This window comes from Lycium barbarum, chromosome 5, assembly GCF_019175385.1.
Source record: "Lycium barbarum isolate Lr01 chromosome 5, ASM1917538v2, whole genome shotgun sequence".
Classification (NCBI taxonomy): domain Eukaryota; kingdom Viridiplantae; phylum Streptophyta; class Magnoliopsida; order Solanales; family Solanaceae; genus Lycium; species Lycium barbarum.
The window spans coordinates 131,408,559-131,434,124 of NC_083341.1; the positions used below are offsets into that span (position 1 = coordinate 131,408,559).

Consider the following 25,566-nt stretch of genomic DNA (forward strand, 5'->3'; position numbering starts at 1 on the left):
AATCGTATTGACTTTGCAAACTCTGTTATTAAACAAAAGGAGCTTCTGTTGAACTACAATCCCATACTAAGAAAACTAATCTCCCTCCTGATACAAGGGCAGATGTACGGCGGGAAAAGTTTTCACCAAATCTAGTCACCTTCATACAAAAATAAATTTAGGAATATAAAATTTTGTATTTTCCTACTTTGCCCTCCTGAAATATTTTTAAAATGAGTTGCTTTATTGTTTTGCAAAGAAATAAAAAGATTAGGGTGCAAATCGTTAAAAAAAATAGGATAGGATGTAAATTACAAAAGACAACACACGTAAAGGTTGCAAAATGCCAAGAACTCGAAATAAGGGGATGTAGGTTTTATGTTTAGTTAGGTCGGGTTTAAATGAAGGAGCAAGTTTAAAAAATAAAATCGAGTTATTTTGGGGATTTTTGAATTTCGGTATATTTGAAAACTTTAATGAAAGAAGGGGTATTTTTGACCTAAATTCGTAACAAAAAATATTTTTAGCCATTTTTTCAAAGTAAAAGGTATTTTTGACATTTTTTCCTTTTTCTTATTAATTTTGAAATATTTTAAATTGGAAAAAGGGGTCTCTCACCCAATTTCTCTCTTATATCCCTAGTAGTCTTGGTCCAGTCTAGTAATAGTACCCCAAGTTCAAAGCTTCTTTCTTTCAGTACTCTCTAAGCTTTAAAAAGTGAAATGGGTTCAAACCCATAAAAGGGAAACTAAAGATTACACCATTTTGAAGAGCAATTTTACACTTTTAATTTTGATGTCTATACTATTCATAATTCTTCATCCATTTTGGAAAGCTGGTGACACATGGCAATTTCACGTACTACTATGGTACACCCTTTTCTTGAATTTCACCTTTTCCTGTCATTATTAGCCACTATGCTTTTGTTAATTGTTGCATTTAAATTATAACCCATTTGCTTAATTACCCAAAATGGACAACTATGTAGCTAGATGAATGTTATTCCATTTGTACTATTTTCTAGTTATTTAGCAAAGTTGCTAGTCTTGAATTTGAGTGTGCTTCATTTTGTAGTAATTTAGCAACTTTATGGGTTTTGGGTTTTAGAACAACTACTTTAAATGCTAATATGTGAGTTCTATATTTAATATTATACAACAACATACCCAGTGTAATCCACAAGTGGGGGGCAAGAACTTACCGGGGGTCGGTCGAACCAGTATAGGGGCTCTACTTCTACCCGTGCAAACATACATAAAGTTAAGGGAAGCTTACCTAAATGTACTCTTTGGCCATCTAGTTTACCAAACATGGCCGAAGTATACACTGTCTATACACTTCAGCTGTAGAGGTATGTATAGTATATGTATATTTAGTATACTTTATACACTACCTATACACTGTGTACATATTTTCTAAACTAGATGGCCGAATGGTATTTGACTGTAATTTTCCCTAAATTTAAGTAAGAACTGAGTAAAGGGCAGGTTGGTGCACTAAGCTCCCGGTAACGCGGGGTCCACCAAGTCGATGCTCTAGTAAGGGAACGTCTTAATGGATGAGTATGAAAGCTTAAACCTGGTTGCTCATATATAGAATTGAGAATTTAAGTAGTTTCTAGGAATGCTAAATGATCCTACAGTGGCATAGCTCAAGGCATTAGCTTCTTTCATTTTACCATTCGCTTTTCTTCCCAAATTCCTCTATGGAACATGTAAATCATGAAAGTTTTTGGTCGTCTGCTCCATTCCTTATGATCTCCTTTACCTTTTCCAGTGTTCAAGTGAGAAGTGCTTGAGAAGTGCATTGATATTTGAAGCTCAAAGAGGATATAGGAACTTTGTGAGCCAAAATATGAGGTACTAATATTGATATTTTTATGGTTATATGAATTCTTCGTGATTGAAGTAAATCTTTGACATGAATGCTAATATTTAACCCATGTAATGTCATGCAGGTTTAACTATTTTCTTTCTTCCAAGATGTCAACAGTATTTTCTAGGACAAAATATAAGCTTGCGGAAAAGCTGTTGAAGGAAGTCGATGTTTATGGTCGCGCTAGTGTCAAGGATAGGTCTAAGTTTCTAAATAAGGTTACATATTTGTTTATCAGTGAATCTGTCTAAATTCTTGATGAATGGGAAATATGTATTGTGTTTTTTTAGTTACTTCCCCAGCCTCCTCCTCAAGATGGTTTCTTATCCTTCTCTCTTATTTTCTTTTTGTCGATTAGCACTCATGCTATCTGACAAATGATTGAATATGTGGCTTGCTGTAAAGACGAAACAGTTAAGACTTTATTAAAAGAAAACAATCAGTAGAATGAGAAAAACAATTGTAGAATACAAGGCAAGTATTCTCCGCTACTTAGAATGGAAAGCACTTTTGCAACCCTCTGACAGTGGATCACAAGTAGGAGGTAAATAAGTTACATTTCCCTAATGAAGTTGCAAAAAAAAAAAAAAAAAAAAAAAAAAAAGAAAAAAAAAGGGCGAGAGATAAACCTCCCCACAGGGCACTGAAGTCAATGGTTCCCCCATCCTGGTTTTCTTTTCCTTTTCTTTTTGATCCTTGAACCAAAATAGGTTTGGTTTGAATATAAACCTTATACCCTTAACGATTAAATTTTCTTTCCCCGGTGAAATACTACATGATATGATCTTGGGCAAAGATGAGCATATAGTTTCTTGCACGGGAGATAAACTTGTTCCAAATTTTAATAAAGAATAAAGAGTGGTACATATACTAGAGGAGTAGAGGGGCTGGAAAATGGTAGCTCAAGTACAGATGTTAAGCATATCATTTAGGCCCATAAACAATGGATACTTCTTCGGTTGATTTGACATTACTGTGAAATGTGCTTTTGGGGTTCCTCTAATCTTTTACTCTATTTGATTGGCCTTTGTCCGTTTAAGTTAATTAAACTAGATGATGGATGGTAGATGTTCTATATTTGTGATCTTTGATGAATTGTTGATGCATTTATGTCCAGCCTTTTTCCGTTTGTTATATCTCAGAACTCGGATGTGCTGGTAAGGGAGTAGGATGCTTAATGTCTGCAAATGCGTTTTCTCTTCGTGATTATTCATTATGAATGGTGGAATGCACACATTATGGGTAATTGAACAAGGTGCCTAAATCCTAGTTAGTTAGTATCATCAGTTCCATGCACCTCTGTATCTGTAGTTAGAGGATTTGTCAGAGTTTAAACTATTTTTACGCTGGCCATCAACATGCCGCAGCCCATCAGTTTCGTTTAACCCAATTGTATGAGCTGTTCTGGTTACTTGTTTGTACTTTATCGTCTTTTCTTTGGGAAATTATGGTGGTTGTCTTGAGTAAGCAATGTAGAAGAGAAGTTGTTCCCCGACTTGGTAATTTTTTAAATTGTTTTTGATGCATCTTCCTTTCCCAGACATTTCCCCCTCATCGGGTGATAGTTATTTGAATTTCTCCCAGGCTTCTGTGGTGATGAGTTACGATGGTTTAGATGATCTAATTGATGGTGAAGGATCTAAAAACCTATCTGATATTCATCCTGATGGAGGAGCAGATGATTATGATTTCTCCTTAATGTGTAAACAATTCTCTTCAATCATGTTGGGTTCTTCTCCACCTGTTGAACTATTCAGTGGGATAACATCTAACCATGGAGACAATGGGCTTTGGGCCACAAAAATTTGTAGAGAGTTTCTCTCTAGCTCTGTGGGTGAACAATTGATCAGTCCCGATTCCCTATATGAGACATGGCAAATTTTGTTTTCGGGTGCGGCTAATATTCCTGATACTTTGGAGACAGAAACAAGAAAAGACTTGCAGTTCACTGTAGATAAACCTTCTAACCTGCCTCACCATGGGGTCAAACAGAATGATGAATTGGTTGAAGTAATGCTTGATCAGTCTATTAGCTTTATTCCTGGGCTCAGCAAACGGAACTCTCGTCAGCTGGAAAACTGTGGCCTTCACACAGTGAGACTTGGAACTATTTAGCCTACTATCATTTTGCTTGCAAACTCATCATTCTAATGATCATCTGGTATATGTGTAGTTGCGCAAATTGCTGCAGCATTTTCCTCGGACATATGTTGATCTGCAAAATGCACAGGGTGGAATTGAGGATGGGCAATACTTGATTTTTATTGGAAAAATCAAATCCTCAAGGTGAATCACCTTTTCAGAAGTTCTTACCTTAGCTTTTCTGATTTGCAAGAGGACTAACTGTTCATGGTTGATTCTAATTGTTGTGCATGTAAGATTATTTCTATTTCTTTTTGGAATATGGAATAGTTAGCACTATTTTATTTTGGATTCAGAAATCGGTTTTTCAGCTTTGAAACTTGGGGAAAATGGGCCTGCTCCTCCACCCTTCTCCACTTAAGTACCAGATTTGTTTCGATAACCACATTTCGGACTTGTTAAATTGAATAATTTTCTTTTGTATTTTTCCATGCAGGGGAATAAGAGCTAGTTATTCTTTGTCATTCCTTGAGGTGGTTGTCACTTGTGATGTTGTAGATAATGAATCACCATCCACTTCTAGGGATGATAGTGCCGATTTAATGAGTGATAAAGCTGATAATGTCAGGAAGAAAACAGTATTTTTACACTTGAAAAAGTTTTTCCGTGGCACTCGCTTCACGTATCTACCTTTTCTCAAGAGCATAGAGGAGAAGCAAAAGGTGGGAGACATTGTATGTGTCAGTGGTAAGGTGAGTTGATCAATCTATATTTCATCATTCGAAGAATTTGATGAATCTCGTTATTTTCTTCTAGCAATTTTAACTTTAATGCTGATGACAAATTTTTGGTACTCATTGCACAAGTAACCTCTTAAGCTAAACTAAAGATGTTATGTCTATAACGTGATCTGGAAACAATTGGTTACTTGTTTTAGTTATATCATATATGATATAGCAGTTTCTGAGAGTTCCAAAAGCTAAGAATTTGATACGAAGTTGAGTGCGATTTGATGAACTTTCTCATGGGAAACTTCATATTATGATTGTAGGCCGTTATGTGGAGCAATCAATTGTTTGTGATTATTATGAAAGCATGTCTTTTATCATTGTGGCACTGCATCTTATTTTGGTTTTCTTAATTTCTCACATATTGTAATCTGTATGTTACTATTTGAAAGGTGCGAATTATGAGGTCAAAAAATCATTACGAGATGAGGGAATACAATATGGATGTGCTACAAGATGAAAAGGATCCATCTGTTTGTGCACAAGGGAGGCCGTATCCTATATATCCTTCAAAAGGAGGTTTAAGCTCTAACTTTCTTAGGGATGTGATTTCAAGGTCAGATCTCAAATCTGAGCTGCTTTTTAGTAGTATGTGCAAAGTGGTATCTTTAAGAAGCTATTTCTTGCCATTTTGTCATGAAAAGCTTATGTGTTTTATGTTCATTCTCACATTTTACTTTCTTATTTTTCAGATATCTGTTTATTTTGTTCTAGTTTTACATGTATTTATGTAGTGTGTTAGCAGTAACGCAGTGCCTAAATCAGAACAACTACTTTGTTTAAGGTACATGATGTATGTTGTTGATTCCATTGAACTTGCCTTTAGTTTTTTGAAATTGTTCAAGGAGGACTCGATTTTGTATCAAATTACGTTAAAACTTTCATAGGCTGCATGGCATAGCAGGAAGAAAAGCCTATGCATGTATTTTGATGATCTCATTAACCCTACTTTAGTTTTTTGAAGCTGCACAAGCATTTTATCGGAATAATAGAACTCTAAAATTTCCGTAGACTGCATGAACAGGAGGGTTAAGGACAAGCTTGTACTTGACACAAGAGAGGTTATGAATTAGTGGTTGGTCAATTTGATAATTGAATCAGTGCACAACCTATGAGGAAAGTCGCAATAAAGATTACTAGTCAATTTCTGATGAAGCTAAAGGCAAAGAGGGAAGATTTCGTGAGATTTTGCTCGGAAAATGAGTCGATAAGGGAAGATCTGACTAGCTTCCAAGGATGGTTTTTTAGTGAGGAAGACCTAGTGAAACCCATGACTTAAGTTTCGGATCCAATCCAAGATGAAATGGTTGGAAAGATCTTTTGAGGAAGAAGAGTGAGGACACCAATTTACGAAGGTCTTTCTCCAACTATGTGATGAGGCTGAGGATGGTTTGAAAGTGCCGTGAAATGTGTTAACTGAGTTTTATAGAAAAGGATTGCCTCTAATTTTACTGGTTTGGCGCTTAAGCAGGATTGGGCTCGAGAGTGTGCGACGCTAAGCCTAATCAGTTGAAAGAGTGTGACTTTAGGCCTATTTGTTTGATCAATAACTACACAGAAAGTATCATATGTATATATTAGTCGTGTGCATAGATCAAGAAGCTGTCAGTTTCTTGGGTGATCTTCCATAGCAGATAGGCTGTGGATGCATTCCTACTGTTTAATGAGTTTATTTAAGAGGTTGAATGATGAAGGCAAGTCCACATGAGGCTGCAAGACCATCAAATGCAAAGATAAGGCCATTGCAATCTTTATCAGAAAAGGTCGTTGCAATGAGAGAATAAGGAGAGCAGAAACTAAGGCTTGGAAAAGAGACAAGATCTCGTTCTTGTACTAAGATTTTATTAAGGTCAGGTAAATGTAGAGGAACTGCAGAAAAATTGTCATTTAGGAATCTTACCAAATGTATTGAAACTGATGTTTCCTAGTTCTTGTTTCACCAAGTAATAAATTAGAAAGAATTATCAAAGGAAGAACATAAAACACCTATGAAAAGTGTCATGACCCAGAACTAGAGTTCCATGACCGGCACCAAATGAAACTCACATCCGTTGAGCCAACTCTTAGCCCCATAATGATAAGAAAGCTTAACCATATAATGAAGATTTAGGCATCTCTGTACCATCACATGCATGCAAATTGGGTACTAGGTGGCCCGTTACTTGAATTTTAAAGCTCAAAAACACAAATGAGAAGTCAACAAGCATCCCAAAGGCATCGTGTTAACAAAAAAGTAAGCCCATCTAATGGACATTGTCATGTGAACTACCCAGAATATATATACACGGCCTACTTGGCTCACAAGATTTAGTAGCTATTCTGGAAATCTAGAGTCCTTACATAATTGCAGGATACCTTCTTGCTTTTGTTTGTACCTGTTCAATACTAGCTTGGTACTTAATGTTAGTTATCTATAAAAATACTGATTACCTATCAAAGGAATTTCCCAAGATAAGCTTGTTTGTACTAGGTGTAGGTGTATGTTAATGCTCATAGTCATACAATGCCTTCTGTTAATTGCTGGTGAATGTGGAGAACCTTTTTAAAATTACAAGGCTATATTAGAGCACACAAGTGCAAAGGACATCTTGAAGAATATTGTGAATTGAAATTTAGCATAGCTACTTATTCCTCTGTCAACTGGCGTAACTGAACTATTCTAAATGATAAAATATAACTAAATAATGCCTCTAATACCACTAGTATTAGCACTCTACTTTCTGTGGTGGTCTGACAACTTTCATTTTCATTTGAAGATAAACATGACGCTAGTTGATGATATAAGAGTAATGAAAGTACAGAGCTGAACAATGATCATATTATGTGGAATCTGGCTTCTTTTAACTAGGTCCTAGGGTTCCAAATTTGTCATTGTCAGCATCTGTTCTCTGCACCAGCTTTCTTGTAGTGTCTGCCTGTAGCGACTATTCCAGCTGATCCCTTTATGTTGTCTTGAGATTTGATTGTTTTCTTAATTGAAACATGGACATAGTTTCTTGCTGGAAGTTGTACAAAGAATGTGTTTTGTCATCTTGCATGGTTTATTGGTTTATTGCTTTTTGTAATTTTGATATTATCTCTGGGTACCATTCTTCTCAAGTATTATATGCCTTTTTTTTAATATTTAAATAGAGCCTTAAAGGTGCTTCCATCCAATATCGATCCTATACCTGAAGATCTGGCTCATGATTTTGGACTCTTATGCCTTCATGACGTAAGTTATTGCTCTCATATGCCTCGTCAGATTTACGTTGTCTTCTATTTGTTTTATACTGCATCGTATATACTGGAAAATGAAATGATGCGTATGGTGTTGAGTACGTCTTTTTTGCTGGAAAGAGTTCTTGTATCATTTCAATGAAATTCGATGGCCCTGAGAGTGAGACTAACAATTGAAAATGAGATCTTTCAGGAATATACATTGATTGCATGTCATATTTTCTGTTTCTGCAAACATGCAACATGTTGTGTAACATTCTTTTGAGTGAAACAATGACAAAGCTAAGGAGGATCAGCCGATCAGGAAGAAAGAACATGAGGTTTTCTGTTATTTTCTGTACAACTGAATATCAACTGACTAAGAAATAGAACATATCAATTTATATTAGAATAAAACTTCTGTAAGTACTTATCAATTATTTTTTAATCATTACTTGTGCTTTTCCGTTCTCCTTCACATAAATTGATCTTCATTTCTGAGAGAAAGTTAGGTTAATTAGTTAAGGGTATAGTGATACAATCAATCTTTTCCAGAGAAAATACACGAGAAATGTTGAATTACTATCAAGAAGCTGATTAAGTATTTAGCACCTTACTGACACCCCAAGATCTCACTGTCTGATCTCTGTAACAGACTTTCTATTTCTTGAGGGTCACATTTCCTCTCCATTGATGAAGGATGATCTTAGTCATGGTTGATTATTTAAATCATCGTCGCATGCTTGTGGTGCTAGAAGATTAAAGCTGAGAAGTTTTCCTTTACTTTACCTATTGACTTACAAAATTCAGGGTTTAGCTCACTCTTCTTCAGTGTCGAGTTTTTTTCTCCACTCCTCCTTTATTACACTCTCGTTATAGTAATTTGGAGATTCTCCAGTCCCCTTTCTCTGATGCTTGTACATGTGCATGAATAATAATGAGACCGCTGAAGATCTTTTTCTTGGGCACGATTTGTATAATGGGGATGGAGGGACTCAAACCTAGAACTTTTGTTTGCTCTGGTATTATGTTGATCTGTGTTAACCGCCTTATTCAAAAGCTTAATTTTTAAACGAGAGAAGCTTTTGTTTATTTATTTATTCTATGTCAGCAACAAGCCTTTTTACTTCCAATCTCCTTATTTGTTGAGACTGATTTTTCTTTTTCCTCTTGCGGCTTTACAATAAGCAGGCATATGCAGGAATTCACCAGCCAAAAAGCGTAAAAGAGGCTGAGTTAGCTCGCAAGAGGCTTGTATTTGATGAATTCTTTTATCTTCAGGTAATCATAGTTTTCGGTATTAGAGGAGCTAAATAGTTTTTTAGTAGTTGAATTCCCTGCTTTCCCTTTCCTTTTTCAATTTCAACATAAAGGTAGATCTATTTTTTTTATAAATTAATAAATTTCATTAGAGAAAGGACAAAAGCTTGCCTGTATACAAGAAGACATGGTTTTCTACAAATAAAACCCAATCATCTATACATGTAGGAATTTCATGGTTGCACCAAAAAGAAATGAGGGAAAATAGGCTATTCCTCAAGTGTACAAAGTCTTTCTCTACTCCCTCAAAAGCTCGCATATTCTTCTCTCCATATGATCCACATAAGTGCTGGAGGAGCAAAATCCCATGCCCTGCATCTTCTCTTCCTTCTTCTAGAAGCCCAACTAAGCATTGTTGCTTGTACAGTGCCCTGCATCACCCACTCAAGTCCGAACCATCTCAGAATTTCACACCATAAAAAAGAAGCTGTCGGACAATGTAAAAGTAGGTGATTCACATCTTCTCCCGATTCTTTGCACATGAAACACCAACTAACACAAGTAATCATCCCCTGGAAGTACTAAAATATCATATAGAACTCCTGATTTTGGTTTTCTCGTGAATTGGATTTTAGGCTGCACTTGGTTTTTCTTCTTTTTCCTCTTTTCTTTTTTTCCTTTTTACTTTGATTCTTTAGTTATATGCACGTGATGCTGGAACAGGTACACTCTTTTATTAAGAAGCATCGTTCTTGGGCCTTTATTTTACTGTGATGAGGGAGGTTTTAAATATAAATATCATTTAACTTAGTAAGATAAAGGGATGGGCATGGAGGTAGATTACATCTCTTTACAATAAAGAACTTCAGTTCTTAAACCATTATTGTATTTTGATTTTTGAGTAGTAGATATCTTCCCCAAACACTGATATTAGAAAAGTAAAACTCAGTCGGGAAAAGAAATTCCTTTCCTGGGTAACATCGCAAGAGCGTTGTTTCTGCACCAGATGTCTATAGGAAACATGCAGTGCAAATCTTTGATTCCATCAAATGCCTTTATTGCGGGGACCAGTAGTATCCCTGTTCCCACTTTCTGGATATGTATAACATAATCAACTCTGTCAAGGTGTTGTTGAACCTAATTGAGCTACCCATTATGATTTTCGTATGAAGGTTCTCTCTCTCTCTCTTCCCCCTCTGAACTTGATTTTTTCTACGTAACTAATTATTTTATTACCAAAGTTAGCAATTGCAACTCAAGAATTGTTCAAAGATTGGACATGCTGCCCCAATCTTAGTATTAACCATTTTTACTTCTACCCCATCTCCCAGAATTAATACATCAAATTTCCATAGTCCACCCTCCTAACAATATCAGTTAATCCTTTGTACAAATATCCAGTGCATATTCCTTTAAGGATAGAAGTTAAAATCATCTAACCCTTCTTATTAGTCTAGGCTTCATCTTCCAAATATACCATGTAATTCAATGGGGATCAGCTTGAACATGTATGTTGATCAGGGGCGAATTTATAGGCAAAATTTGGGGCACGTGAACCCATGGTCTCTCCGTAAAGCTAGGTATTTTATGTATATATTTTCTGAAATTGGTATAATATTATTTGTTGGCACCCGTATTACAAGAAGGTTAAATGGTGTACTTGGTTGAATGTTGAGTTATTTACCTAGAGGACTAGGGATCAATTCCCACTTAATACATTTTTTCCTTCTTTTTTTTTTTTTTTTAGTGGTGCACCCATGTTCCGGGAATCCTAGATTTGCCTCTGAAGTTTATTATAACAAATGTGACTTTACGACAGTCAATTTGCTGCTGGAGAATTCGATAATATGCGCATGAAAATGGAGGCACAATAACAGACTTTCAGATCTTGAAGCACAATAAGAGACACGGATGCTTTTCAATGATCCTCGTGGCTTGAGATGCTTTTAATATAACTAACTTTTTTTTTTTTTTTGTCTTTCAGCTTGGGCGGCTATTCCAAATGCTTGAAGGTCTTGGTACCAAAGTAGAGAAAGATGGATTGCTGGATAAGTATCGGAAATCGGAATTCAATTTGATAAACACAGATGGATGGTCCATGCTGACTAAGAAATTTCTGAAGGCTCTTCCTTATTCTCTTACATTGAGTCAATTGCGAGCTGCTTCAGAAATTATTTGGGATCTAAAGCAACCTGTTCCCATGAATCGTCTACTACAGGTAGTGAAATCTGCTTTACTGTTTACTTGCAAGTTGTTTTTGGGGCCCCGGGGTGTGTTTTTTTGGGGGGGGGGGGGGGGATTTTGCGGTAGTCGTCCATTTTTTCTGACATCACATCATTCTTATTACAAATCATTGGCTTTTACTCATAAGACGTTGAACTGGGAGATTAACTAATTCTGTATTTCTATTGATAATTTGATCATAAATTTCATCCATTCAGGATGTTGTAATTTGGTGGCTCTACTTTACGAGTCTCCAATCTTAATCTGCACAATCCATTCTTTTGTTTCTGTCATTGCCTTTGTGAATACTGTTTTGGAAGTAATGTTATTACTTGTATTGAATTGGGAATAAAAACTTTTATTTGAAGGCCCTCCTATGTTATTATATGATGTTAATACACATGAGCACGCATACATACATTACGTACATACACAAATAAATCATAACATACATATAATGTACATGTATATATGTGCTATAATGTGTACGTATTTGTGTTTGTGTGATGATTCTTGTAAGCACCTTTATTGATAAGTTTAAGATTTTAAAATTGTTTCTCTTATTTTCCAACATATTTTTTTAATTTCTTGATCTTCTACAATGAGTGATGTTAAAAGGAACTTTTTTTTATTATGCTTGTACTCTAAGGAAAAATGATGACGAAGTATAGATGAAACTATTGGTATCATTTTTCATTTTTCTGGCTAAAGCTTGTGCAAATGGACAGTTTATTTGCTCGGGCTAAATATATGGATATCTTGCCTCCAGTTCTCCAAAATTTAAGTGAGGATGTTGGGGTGGAGTAGAATTATCAGCAACCAAAGCTTTTAATCATTTCTCTTTCTTCTCCAAAAGTTAACTTATGCAGATGAGAAACCTTCCGTGAAGAAAGACACAAATGATCTTAACGGATGGTTAACATGTCCTAGTTAAAACCAACATTTTCCTAGTTTTGACTTCTTTTTTAATTTCAAATTTACTTTGACAAATTAATTTTTGCTGTCGAGTTGGATATTTTACTTGCCTTCTCTCAATAAATGATTTTTCTTTTTAACTCTTTTTCCGTCATATATCGGCCAGAAATGATAATCTTGCTTACAACAACAACAACAACAACAAGCCCAGTATAATCCCACTATGTGGGGTCTGGGGAGGGTAGAGTGTACGCAGACCTAACCCCCACCTTGAAAGGTAGGGCGGCTGTTTCCGAAAGACCCTCGGCTCAAAATGATAATCTTGCTTCTAGAATAGAATTACTCGACTTTCTTTTGGAAGACTAGAGAGGTTATTGCGGATTTGATGTGGGTGTGTTTCAAATTTGTGCACTTTTTCAGGGTGATGTTGGATGCGGGAAAACTGTGGTTGCTTTTTTAGCATGTTTGGAGGTTATCAGTTTAGGTTACCAGGTTAGTCAGCACCAATATTTCTTGCTGCATGAATATGTAATTTCTTTGTGGCTATATTTTGCTTTGTTTTATTAGCTATGTTATGATCGTTAATACAAGTATCCATAAAAGAATTTGGTTTGCATACATCCTTTCTAGAATACAAGCTTGGAGCTATAAACTCTTTCGGCCTTCTATATACCCAGTGTCACATGTAATAATTGCTAAGTTCTCATCTTTAGGCAGCTTTTATGGTCCCAACCGAGTTGCTTGCTGTTCAGCATTATGAGCAAATTAAAAACTTATTAGCCAACATGGAAGCGGCAGAATGCAAACCATCAGTTGCTCTATTGACTGGCTCAACATCTACAAAGGAATCACGGTTGATTCGCCAGGTAAGAAATCTTATGGTAGCGCTTCATCTTTTCCTTGTTACATGGTTTGTATTACCATTGATGTGGGATATCTCTAAGCAAAAGCTGCTTTGCTGACTTTGAAATTTAGGCTTCAAATTGAGTGAAAAGGTACACGTTAGCACAGTATGGCTTAAAAGGTAGTGAAATAGAGAATTGTATGTGATAGTCGTCTAAACTTTGGAGCAGTAAAGTGTTCTTAAAGGAGAACACAAGAATGAAGAGTTAAGAGGGACGAAAGGGTTGCTGGAATCCACATGAGTTTCTTGGTGAATGCCTATCAATATCTAAAGCCTAATAATTCTTAGCAAACATGAAGCACTAAATTCTTACCTTTATCCTATTTTTTCATGAGTACATTGTAACCTTTGGTGGTTGATAACTACATCTATCTCGAAAAACATCTTGCTATCGGACCTATCAAAAAAAAACCTGCTAAAAGTTGGCACAAGCTATTTGCATATGCAGGCAATTTCATTCCTTTATTTATTATTGTTGAACTGTGTGAACCGTCTCATCTCAGAATTTAAGTTGTTAAAGGGGAGATTCTTTTATTTATCTTAGGTTTGTGACATCATGTGTAAGCCTGATTCTTTTTCTCGCACCGACCGAAGATACTTTCTTGATCAATGACGAAGTCACTCAAACTTAAGACCTTTCCTTGCACTGGTATCATGTTAAGTTATATGAATCCCCTACCTAAAAGCTTAAATGGACTAAACTGGAGAATCCTCCTTATTATCATAAAATCACCTATAACTGACATGCTTTTTGTATCAGTGGTATCACGTTTCTCCTTTCGGTTTATTTTACTGTTTGCCATCTGTTGGCAGGGTCTCCAAACTGGAGATATCTCTTTGGTCATTGGGACTCACAGCTTAATCGCTGAAAAAGTGGAATTTTCAGCTTTACGCATTGCTGTTGTGGATGAGCAACATCGGTTTGGAGTTATCCAGAGAGGACGATTTAACAGCAAGGTAATGTGCTTGAACCTGCCTCGCCCTGATTGGTGATTGTGCTGCTAGAATTTTCTGAGGATTTTCCCACTATGCAATCAAGATGAAACCAAACAAGGAATAATAACAAATCGTTTACTCGTTTCCATCTGACTGTTTTACTTGTGAATGTCAGGTTGTTAGTTTTCTTTTTGTGTGTAATGAAGTGGAGATTGCTTTGTTGGGTCTATTTAGCTCTTCAAGTTTCTCTAGCTAATAAAGAGCTTTTGTAGGAAAGGAGCAATCTGTTGCACTGGGGCAGAACATGATATAATAGTATACTTAATTTGTGGAGTACTGAAGCTATATGTTGCTTAGATGATTCGTTAAATTTTATTGATGACAACTTGATGAACTGATGTAAACTTACACTGCTTCTATGAGGGGCTTCTTGATTGTGAGTTTCATGAATCAATATGATATCTTATCACAAATATTTTAATGTTGTAAAAGCTTTTGACTAAAACTAACCAGATTTTTTTAGTTAAGTGTGCAGCTTGACAGTTCCTTTTTTTTAGAAAAAAAAAAAAATCTTATTGTGGTTAACATGATCAGTTTGCAGTTATGCTATAATGCAAAAGCTCCAAACTAGTGAATGGTCATCTCTTTTTATGTCAATAGACCATAACACTTAAATACGAGATTGTCTTTAATTTCAAGGATCTGTCAGAATCTCCATGCATCGATGCCAATGCACTACTTTAATTTGGAAATTCTTTATAACAAGGAAAAGAAGCCAATGAACTCATGCAGATGTTTGGTTTCACTTGGTATCTTTCTTTAACCGGGAATTGATTGAAGCCTGTGGTCTTGCAGTTATATTACAACTCAATAAGTTCCAAGCTGTCTTCGAGTATCTCGGACGATTCCTCCAAGGACAGTGTAGTTATGGCTCCTCATGTCCTAGCTATGTCGGCCACTCCAATCCCGAGGTCACTTGCTCTAGCTTTGTATGGAGATATGTCTTTGACACAGGTGTGTTAAGAGTCTCTATCCTTCCTTATGTCGATATGCTACTGCCTGCTTACTGAGATCATTTTTGATGATTAATACATGCTTTTAGTACTGGGATTGGAGCTAAGTACTTTCAGGTTGTTTTTTGCCCAAAGCACTATCTCCATAGATTCAATTTGACTTTCAATTTTCATTTTTCACTAACTTTTATATTTTTCGGGGAGTAACTTAAAGTATGTGTAAGGAAAGGACCCATATAAGTTTTGAACTGGATGCCACTAGCCCTTGGGGATTTCTCAGTTATAAAAACAAAATTGTGCATGGAAAGGAATGTTGAGACAAAAATAGAATGGGAACAATAATAATAGCGGTAATCTTGGGTTTTCCTCCTTTACATATTTATTGTGCTATTTTATTTTGCAATGCTCTTTTGTGAATTATGTTGCATGCAAAGATTTGTTACACCTACATTTGAGCTTCTAGCGAGTAATTCAAGGGGTGGGATAACAAGATTTAGTTAGGCATACTGTGAAAAATTTGGGCAAGGAAAGCCTTTGCTCTTTGAGTCCTCTTTACCTAGTTTTCTTGATTTTGTTGGCAGTTCAACAGTGTGAGTTGGTTGCTATAAGTTTTAGTTTCTTGCTGTAACTTCAGAATAATCACCTTTTTCTATGTGCTGTTTTTCTTTGCTGAATTTCTTGTAACAACAGATCACTGATTTGCCTCCTGGAAGAATTCCTGTTGAAACATTTGTGATTGAAGGAAATGAACCTGGATTTGAGAAGGTCTATCAGGTCATATATTTTCTTTTCCCTTAGTCTCAGGCACAATTACACTTTGTATTTCTTTGAAACTTGAAGCATGATATTTAGGTAGTTCTTGTTGGTAATACTGACATCTACAACTCTTTGTTCCTTCCTGACAGAATAATCAGCTTTGCTGCTTATAATCATTAACCTAGAGAAACGGGACTTTTGAAGTCAAAGATGTTATTATTGTTACTATACTAAATAAGAATACAGTCCATTTGTATTTGTCAGTCACAAGCTAAGCTTCCTTTAAAGCCGTTGTTCTTTTGTTGTAACTGCGTATCTTCCAAGAGGCTTGTCCTAAACCTCTTGCATTCTGCTCTTTCTCATTTATAGGATCTTGTTTTCGTCATATGCTTTGTCTAACTTCCTTTAGCACTATTTGTGGTACAGATGATGTCTGATGAGTTAGAAGTAGGGGGTAAGATATATCTTGTTTATCCGGTCATTGAACAATCCGAGCAATTGCCTCAGCTTCGTGCAGCTTCTGCTGATCTTGAGACTATATCTCAAAAGTTTTCAAGTTACAACTGTGGTCTCTTACATGGAAAAATGAAGGGTGACGATAAAAGTGAAGCACTAAACCTGTTTAGATCCGGAGAAACCAATATCTTGCTCTCAACGCAAGTTATTGAGATTGGGGTTGATATTCCAGATGCATCTATGATGGTTGTTATGAATGCTGAGAGATTTGGAATTGCTCAATTGCATCAACTTAGAGGACGAGTTGGACGTGGAGAAAGGAAGTCCAAGTGTATATTGGTGGCATCAACTGACAGCAGTCTAAGTCGTTTGCAGGTGCTTGAGAAATCATCTGACGGTTTTTACCTCGCAAATATGGATCTTGTAATGAGAGGACCTGGAGACTTACTTGGGAGGAAGCAGTCAGGACATCTTCCAGAGTTTCCTATTGCTCGGTTAGAGATAGATGGAAATATCATACAAGATGCTCATCTTGCTGCTTTGGTGAGTATCAATTCCTATAAATGACTTCAATATCTAATTCATAAGTTTCTGGATCTTTACGAGTAAATCAGGTTGGATGAGTTTACGCATACTTTTACACGCTATATATCTTATTTTCTGTTAATCAACTTGGGATTTAGATACAAAATTTTGGAAACACAGGGAAACAATATGAGTTGGATAAAAATCATATTCTTTGTACGCGAGAATCATTAATTATAGCCAAACGTTAACAAAAGAAAAACATCACTACATAAGTTCCCCAGTCTATGCTAAATTTTTATTCCATAATCTATTCATCTTAATAAAACATTGAATAACATCGAAGAAGAACAAAACATACATACAGCAAAATATAGCAAAAAAAAATATGCTAAGCTGAAGCCAAACATTCTAGAACAATTAAGGAGAAAAGTACCTACAAAGGAAGAGGGGAGGAGGGCTATTGCAAATCAATTGGCCAATAAAGTTGAAATGAAGTGCTTTTTCTTCTACGAACCAGCTTCTTCTTTTACTTCGAATTGAAACAAGAAAAAGAAGATATGCATGTCCCGAAAAATAAAGAGAAAGAAGAAAAATTGAAAATAGTTTTCCAACAGAACTGTGGTCTGTTTGTGTTCAACACATGTCTGACAATTTAGGAGTGTCAAATGGGCGGGTTGGACTGAATTTGACCCACTCAAGTTACTTGGGCTGAAATGGTTTGGGTCATATGGGCTAAACAATGGGTCATGTTTTGTCCCACATCGGTATAATATGTGGTGGTGTGGGGGTTTAAATAGCTTTTGGGCTCTCCCACCTCACTAGCTAGCTTTTGAGGTGTGAGTTAGGTCCAAGGTTGTTACAAATGGTATCAAAGCTACCCACCGCCCTTCGTGCCTGGGATGGTGACGCCGATATGGCAGTGTTCGTCCAGGGCTAGTAAGGTCTAGGGTATAGCCGTGGAGGACGGATGCGGAGTTGTTATGTCCCACGTTGGTATAATATGTGCTAGTGTACTGTCAGTTTCAAATGAATCTGACTCTGGTATCTCATCTCAGTCCTACAACAGTTTTCTTTCTTTGCCTTGGCATGATCCACAAATTCAAACTGTTGATATCCCTGATGTGGTGGAAACCTCAAAATGGACGAAGTTGACAATGATGAAGGCTTGCAAAGTGTTGGGGGTAAATGTTGCTGGGTTTGAACACGAACTTCTGGGAATTATTCTGAGAATGGAGGAAAAAAGGAAAGTGCAGATTCTTGAGCAAAAAAATAAAACAGGAGAATTAAAGAAAGGGAAAAGCAAAGCAGTTACCGAACTTAAAAGATTGGATTGGGGTCTCCAGGACGGGAGTGGGAAGAAAGAGAGGGGCAGGTCTCACAAGGCTCATTCCAGATGAGAGTTAAAACACTCAGTTGGAATGTGCAGGGTCTCAACAATAAAGACAAGAGAAGCACTTTGAAATCTCTTATTCACAAGTGGGGAGTTGATATTATTTGCCTGCAGGAAACCAAAATAGAGACATGGAATCCATCTCTAATCAGGCAAATTTGGGGAAACAGATGGATCTCTTGGGCAGAAGTCAAAGCAATTGGTACCAAAGGAGGGATATTAATAATGTGGGACAAAAGAGCTTGGAAATGTGTTGATTTTGAAGCAGGAGCCTTTTCTTTATCATGTAGATTCGAAAGTCTTGCTGAGGATTTCAAATGGGTTTTTACTAGTGTTTATGACCCTCATACCAATCCAGAAAGGGAGGATCTTTGGCTCGAGTTAGCATCTATCAGGGGATTGTGGTCTGACCTATGGGTCATAGGAGGGGATTTCAATGTGTGCAGATTTGTGGGGGAAAGATTGAACTGCGTTAGAAGATCAAGGGCGATGCTGGGCTTCTCCAACACTATTCTAGACCTGGATTTGATTGACCCTCCACTTCAGGGAGCACAATTTACCTGGTCAAGAGGGGAGGAGTCTCTCCAAGCCTCTAGAATTGACAGGTTCCTTATCTCAACAGAATGGAGTGAGATGTTCAATACTATCAAACAGTACCCCTTGCCTAGAGTTTTTTCTGATCATAAACCAATTATCCTGGAAAGTGGAGATTGGGAGACCACACCTTCTTATTTCAAATTTGAAAACATGTGGCTTCTAGCTGAGGGTTTCATGGACATGATAGAAGGATGGTGGATTTCTTACACTGTATTAGGCACCCCAGACTTTGTGCTAATGCAGAAACTAAGGAATCTCAAGAAAGACATTACTAAATGGAATAGGGAGGTCTATGGAACAATCGAGACTCAAAGGAACAAGGCACTCAAAGAACTTTGGAAGCTGGACCAGTTAGCTGAGCTCAGAGCTCTCTCTACAGAAGAGAGAGAAAGGCCAGACATTGAATCTCAAGCTTGAACTTCAGCAAATAGCAACCGCTGAAGAGATCTCATGGAGACAAAAATCAAGATGTTTATGGTTGAAAGAGGGGGATAAGAATACAAAGTTTTTCCAAAGAATGGCCAACTCTCATAGAAAGGGCAATACCATTGACAGACTCAAAATAAGGAATGAAGTAATTGAAGACAAAGGAAGGATCAAGGATGGTATTCTGGAGTACTATCAACAAATTTACAACGAGACTGAATCTTGGAGACCCTCAGCTGTCTTTGAAGGTCTGTCAAGTCTCAACATAGTGGATAAAGAGGACCTTGAACTTCCTTTCACCGAAATGGAGATTTCAGAAGCTCTCATGACTTGTGCCCCTGACAAAGCTCCAGCCTGATGGTTTCACTATGGCCTTCTTTCAGAAATCATGGAGCTTCATCAAAGCAGACCTGCTAGCAGCTTTTAATTTCTTTCATCAGAACTGCCAAATGGTGAGATCATGCAATGCCTCTTTCATTGCTCTTATCCCAAAGAAGAAAGGGGCCGCAGAGCTTAGAGATTATAGGCCTATAAGTCTTATAGGCAGTGTCTACAAATTGCTGGCCAAAATTTTAGCTAAGAGGTTGGGAAAAGTGGTGGATTCCTTAGTTTCTGGACAGCAGAGTGCTTTTCTGAAGAATAGGCAGATCACTGATGCATCTATGATTGCCAATGAAGTGCTAGACTGGAAAATTAAAAGTGGAGAGACTGGGATCCTATGCAAATTAGATATTGAGAAAGGTTTTGATCTGCTTAACTGGGCTTATTTAGTCAACATTTTGAAGCAAATGGGTTTCGGGGAAAGGTGGATAAGGTGGATTTATTTCTGTATTTCGACAGTGAAGTTTTCAATTCTGGTGAACAGAAGTCCAGTTGGGTTTTTCTCTTCTCAAAAGGGACTCAGGCAGGGGGATCCTTTGTCCCCTTTCCTCTTTATCATTGCGATGGAAGGATTATCTCAGCTGTTAGCAAAGGCCAAAGAACTTTAGTGGATTCAAGGGTTCCAAGTGGGCAGAAATCCTTCCACCTCAGTCTCAGTCTCTCATCTACTGTATGCAGATGACACCCTTATATTTTGTGGAGCTGATTGTCAGCAGGTCTCTAATCTTAACACCACTCTCATGATCTTTGAGGCCATCTCTAGACTTCATATCAATATGCTTAAGAGCACTATATATCCAGTGAATGAAGTGGCCAACCTAGAAGCTCTTGCTGATATTCTTAGCTGCAAAACAGGCTCCTTTCCCACCACCTATTTGGGACTTCCTTTGGGTGCTAAATTCAAATCATCTGGGATATGGAGTGGGGTCATTGAAAGAATGGAGAAAAGACTAGCCACTTGGAAGATGCAATATCTTTCATTGGGTGGCAGGCTCACCCTCATCAAAAGTGTCCTAGACAGCATTCCCACTTACTTTATGTCACTCTTCCCTATGCCAAGTTCAGTTCTAAAGCAAATTGACAGGCTTAGAAGGAAATTCCTATGGGAAGGTAATAGTGTTACTCATAAATTCTCTTTGGTCAAATGGCAATCAGTTATTCAACCCAAAGGCCAAGGGGGGCTGGGGATTAGAAATCTTAAGTTTCATAACAACAGCCTACTCATGAAGTGGCTTTGGAGATATGGTCAAAATGAGGCAGGGTACTGGAAGGAAATCATCAAAGCTAAATATGGTATTCAAGACCACTGGACTGCAAAGAAAAGCAATGAACCACATGGTGTTGGAGTATGGAAACACATCAGTAGTCTCCAAGAGGAATTCTTCCAGGCTGTCTCATTCAAGGCTGGAAATGGGCTCAAGATCAGATTTTGGCAGGACAAATGGCTTGGGGACACTTTAGTAAAAGATTTATTTCCCTCACTATTTCTGATAGCTTCTAACAAAGAAGCAACATTAGCTCAATATAGAGTTAACAACTGTTGGACACCAATTTTAAGGAGAAATTTACAGGATTGGGAAGTTGATGATTTTCTTTCTCTATTAGAAAGTTTGGGACAAAATACTTTGGTGGCAGATTTTCAGGACAGAATCCTCTGGGGCAATTCTAAGGAAAAAATTTTCACTGTGAAGGAATGTTACAACAACTGGTGCTCTCAAAATAGCCTTTTAGAGGTCTGGCCTTGGAAGCTTGTATGGAGAACCAGACAGCCTCTCAGAGTTACTTGCTTCACTTGGACTGCACTGAAGGAAGCATGCCTAACACAAGACAATCTTAGAAGGAGAGGTGTAATAGTCGTTAACATGTGTATCATGTCCAAGCAGACCAATGAAAGTGTCAACCATCTATTTTTGCACTGCCCTGCAGCAGTTAGCCTTTGGTTTTTCTTCTACTCTATGCTTGGTTTACAATGGGTAATGCCTTTCAACATCAAAGATGCATATGCTAGCTGGATACTCTGGAGAGTTGACAAATCCATTAAAAGAATCTGGAGAATGATCCCAGTAGTAATTTTTTGGACCCTATGGAAGGAGAGAAACAACAGATGCTTTGAAGGAATCTCAACTCCTATTTGCTCTCTAAAGTCTAGGTGTTTAGTTAGTCTTTTTAGTTGGCATTTTTTTGCCCCTGTAAACAATGTGGGTAACTTCCTAGATTTTATCAGCTCCTTTTCACTAGTTCAGTAGAGATAGGATATCTTTAGATTGTTCTACAGGTTTTTGCCAAGCCTGTCAGCTTTTCCCATCTGTAACCTTGCATCTTCTTGATGTTTTACTAATGAATTTATTACTTTACCAAAAAAAAAATATTTGCTAGTGTGGGGGTTTATTTAGCTTTGGGCTCTCCCACCTCAATAGCTAGCTTTTGGGCTGTGAGTTAGGTCCAAGATAGTTACAGGTCATAATCCAATCCGCCCAACGCTTAATTACCTAATAAAACCTTTTTTCGTTTATTATGACTTTATATAACACATTAAACAAAAAAAGAATAAATTAAAAATATTTTGTCAAGGTTTCTCATGCATCAATTTGGACTACATTTCAACCCTACTTTTAGACGTGCTGAATTAATAAATGGGTGGGTCACAAACTTGGACGGGTTGGGCGGATCATGTTTTGATGGGCTAATATTTTCCACCTCAATCTGACACTAGTACATAGTTCTATATATTTTGTGCTATGCTTCCTAGATCTCAAAAACATGCATATTCATGATACATCCTCGAATCTACAGTCTGGTAGTCTGGTTCCATATTTTATGCAACATTTTCATATTTTTCCTTTTTATTCGTGTTTTGACCATTTGTACTTTTTCTCTAGATTACATTTTGTAAGGTATTGTATGCTATATTAAATTTCTTTCTAACATTTGTTGGCAACTCGTCTGTTTTGTCTTTTATTCTTCTTCTGTTTCACTTGTTATGATTTATGCATGTGAGGAAACGAATTCATCGGCATAATGTTCTGTTTTGAAAGCATAGTCAACCATAATAATATTCCAGACAGTGAGATCATTTACTTAATCCTCATACTGAATGGAGGATGCATTTATGTATTTTTTTCTCAGAAGTTGCATCATAGCTTCTACTCCCTTTGTCCCAATTTATGTGGCACACTTTTCTTTTTAGTCTGTCCCAAAAGAATGTCACCTTTCTATAGTTAGAAACAATTTAACTTTATGAAAGGATTTACAGCCACACAAATTTGTTGGGGATCACAAATTTCAGAAGTTTCCTTTTTTTTTTAAACTCCGTGCCAAGTCAAATAATGCCACATAAATTGGACGGAGGGAGTATTACATTTGAATTTTTTGTTGGTGAGGTATCGAACCTCGTGTCTTTGTTTCGTCTACTAAAATTAAATATTGGTTCTTCAGTAGCTAAGATGGAGCCATAATATTTATCTTGGATAATTGTTTATATTTTATGTGATCAATCCTAATGTTGGCTGAAATTTGATGATCATGAGATATTGTTACTTGTTACCACTTTAGTTGCTTGGATCCTCCAAAAGTGCTGCCTCACTGTTTTGAAGGATCGGAGCAACGTAAGTGATAACGAGTAGATGCTTGTGAGCTGTGGGATTAAAAAGTTATGATGGATATGCTATTTATTCAGAGTTTGTGGTCTGTAGTTCTATGTTGTTTATTTGACATCTCTGTATATTCTGTTTATCCCCTTATTTTTGCTTTTTTCTGCCAAACAAAACTAAGATATTCTTGATCATGGTTCCAGAAAATCTTGGGTGATTCTCTTGATCTGGAGAAATATCCAAAGATCAAGGCTGAACTTAGCATGAGGCAGCCACTGTGTCTTCTAGGTGACTAGTCTCCAGCTATGACCGGTAAGGCGTGAAGTTCCAATTATGATGGCCTGGACACTCAACTATAAAATTTGCATAGTAACTTTGTATATGATTAGAAGATCTTGATGTACATTAATCAATGAAAAACTTCATTTTTGTACATGCTGTAAAAGGGATGTTGGTCCTTGTGTATATCCAATTTTGTAAGACCTCTTCCAAGCTGCTACAACTTTGTCTTTAGAAGTTCATTTGTGTTTCATGGTATAGAGGACCTATTACACAGACATAGCAGGTTTCAGTATGTTTGAGAGATGACACTATCGATGCTTTGGTACTGAAGACAGATGTGGTAGCAGTTTTTGTTCTTCTCGTTGTACTTTATTGTGTATCTTGGGCAAAAATTACTTGCTTATTTGAAGTCAAGAGGCGGATCTAGAGTACGTGTGGGTTCATGTGAAGCTAGTAGTTTTTGTTTAGATCTTGTATGTATATAGTAAGAAATCCCCTAAAAATTCATAATTTTTTTACTGTAAGTTCAGTTATTATTGTACATTAATTTGAAATTGTTGTAAGAATTCATAAACTTTAAATTTTGAATCCGTCTCTGTATAAAGTGTCATTCAAGGCTCAAACCTGTTGACATTCGCAAGAATAGCAACGGTGCCCAAACAAATAATTATTAGAATAACAGACTTTGGTTTGACAGATGTAGATGTTACACATGAGTTTTATACATGGTGTCGAACTTCTGAACCTATTTTCTTTTTGATTTTGTGATTAGTCTTTGAATCTAAAAAGAATACAGAAGTAAGCTAAAAATGCACTTTGAATGAAGAAATTCAGAATATTATTTTCTAATATCACAATTGGTCAGATTCGTAATCAAGTGTCATCTTCCGATGAATAATCGAAAGAACCACTTTAAGTAATTCCAAATGAAAGTAGATCGATTCTTTTTCACTCCTCAAGAGGTGCATATCTTGTCTGGATCTTCTTATATAATTGTACAGAACAATAATATCGAAAGGTTAGATACAAAAATCACCTTAAATCTAAGAAATCGAGCTGGTGGGTTGATCTGGGTGAAGAGAAAAAGAAATGAATTGAATATGGGAGTTATGTTGGGTCGTTAAAAATATCAGTAAATGGTAAGTTCTATAGAACATATTCACAAAATGAGTATTGCAGAGATGTATTTCTGAAATGCGATTTAGGTAAACGTCACATTTAGATCGTCCATTAAATCACATTTCACATATACGTTTTTCATATTTTTGAAATTATCTTATATCACACAATAGTAAAATCTATCGGACAAAACTTCATATTTTTGGGGAAAAGATTCTAAGATTTATGTACCACTATAAAGTAGGGAGAATTTCTAGTACTTAGGGATTTTTTTGGTGCGCGGGGATAAGGTGGAACGAATTAGTTCAAGAATAATAATCCAAAGACTATAATCTCAGGATAACTCAGTCCGCGTACCAAATGACGCCTTAAGTCTTACTCCCTCTGTCCCAATTTATGTGTCACACTTTCCTTTTTAGTCTGTCCCAAAGGAATGTTTTTTTTTTATAGTTAGATATAATTTAACTTTATGAGATGATTTATAACCATACAATTAAGATTTATTTTTTATATTTAGAAATAATTTAACTTTATGAGATGATTTATAATTATACAATTAAGACTTATTTTGGATCATAAATATCAAAAGTCTTCCTTTTTCTTTTTAAAATTTTGTGTCAAGTCAAATAATGTTAAGGAAATTGACGGGGGAGTAATAGATGAGTAAACAAATGAAATGTCATTGGACATTCACTATAAAACAAGCAGACAGGTTGGGTCCAATTGTCCCCTACACAATGATCAAGATAGGTCCCGCAATAGTCCATATTTCCAACCTAATCATCAGGCTTGGGCCAATACATACTTGTCTTTTTGGGAGACCTTTCAAGTTTGAACTCCACTTTCCATGCAGATTAGGTTTTTCTGT

General features: G+C 36.6%; 1 protein-coding gene across 3 annotated transcripts; it reads left to right on the forward strand.

Moving 5' to 3' along the window:
- The first annotated feature begins 631 nt into the window (after positions 1-631).
- LOC132641591 (ATP-dependent DNA helicase homolog RECG, chloroplastic) lies at positions 632-24,275 on the forward strand. 3 transcript variants are annotated; one of them, XM_060358630.1, is made up of 17 exons: positions 632-848; positions 1,756-1,838; positions 1,937-2,072; positions 3,439-3,948; positions 4,028-4,140; positions 4,433-4,688; positions 5,117-5,280; positions 7,857-7,938; positions 9,114-9,203; positions 11,167-11,400; positions 12,741-12,812; positions 13,034-13,186; positions 14,038-14,181; positions 15,016-15,174; positions 15,864-15,947; positions 16,356-16,928; positions 23,501-24,275. In XM_060358630.1, the coding sequence occupies exons 1-17, from the start codon at positions 825-827 to the stop codon at positions 23,591-23,593; spliced, it is 2,970 nt and encodes a 989-aa protein (XP_060214613.1). In that variant the 5' UTR covers positions 632-824; the 3' UTR covers positions 23,594-24,275. The 3 variants fall into 3 exon arrangements, with proteins under 3 accessions (XP_060214613.1, XP_060214615.1, XP_060214614.1); XM_060358632.1 differs by lacking the exons at positions 632-848; positions 1,937-2,072 and having other exon boundaries at positions 1,780-1,838; XM_060358631.1 differs by lacking the exons at positions 632-848; positions 1,756-1,838 and having other exon boundaries at positions 1,941-3,096.
- Positions 24,276-25,566: the final 1,291 nt, after the last annotated feature.

What these genes read in the sequence shown, in the direction of transcription:
- LOC132641591 (XM_060358630.1), top strand. Translation starts at nt 825, where the DNA reads ATGGCAATTTCACGTACTACTATG. An exon ending in GGAAAAATCAAATCCTCAAG is followed by an intron (nt 4,141 to 4,432) that starts GTGAATCACCTT and finishes TTTTCCATGCAG; the next exon opens with GGGAATAAGAGCTAGTTATT. An exon ending in GAGATATGTCTTTGACACAG is followed by an intron (nt 15,175 to 15,863) that starts GTGTGTTAAGAG and finishes TTGTAACAACAG; the next exon opens with ATCACTGATTTGCCTCCTGG.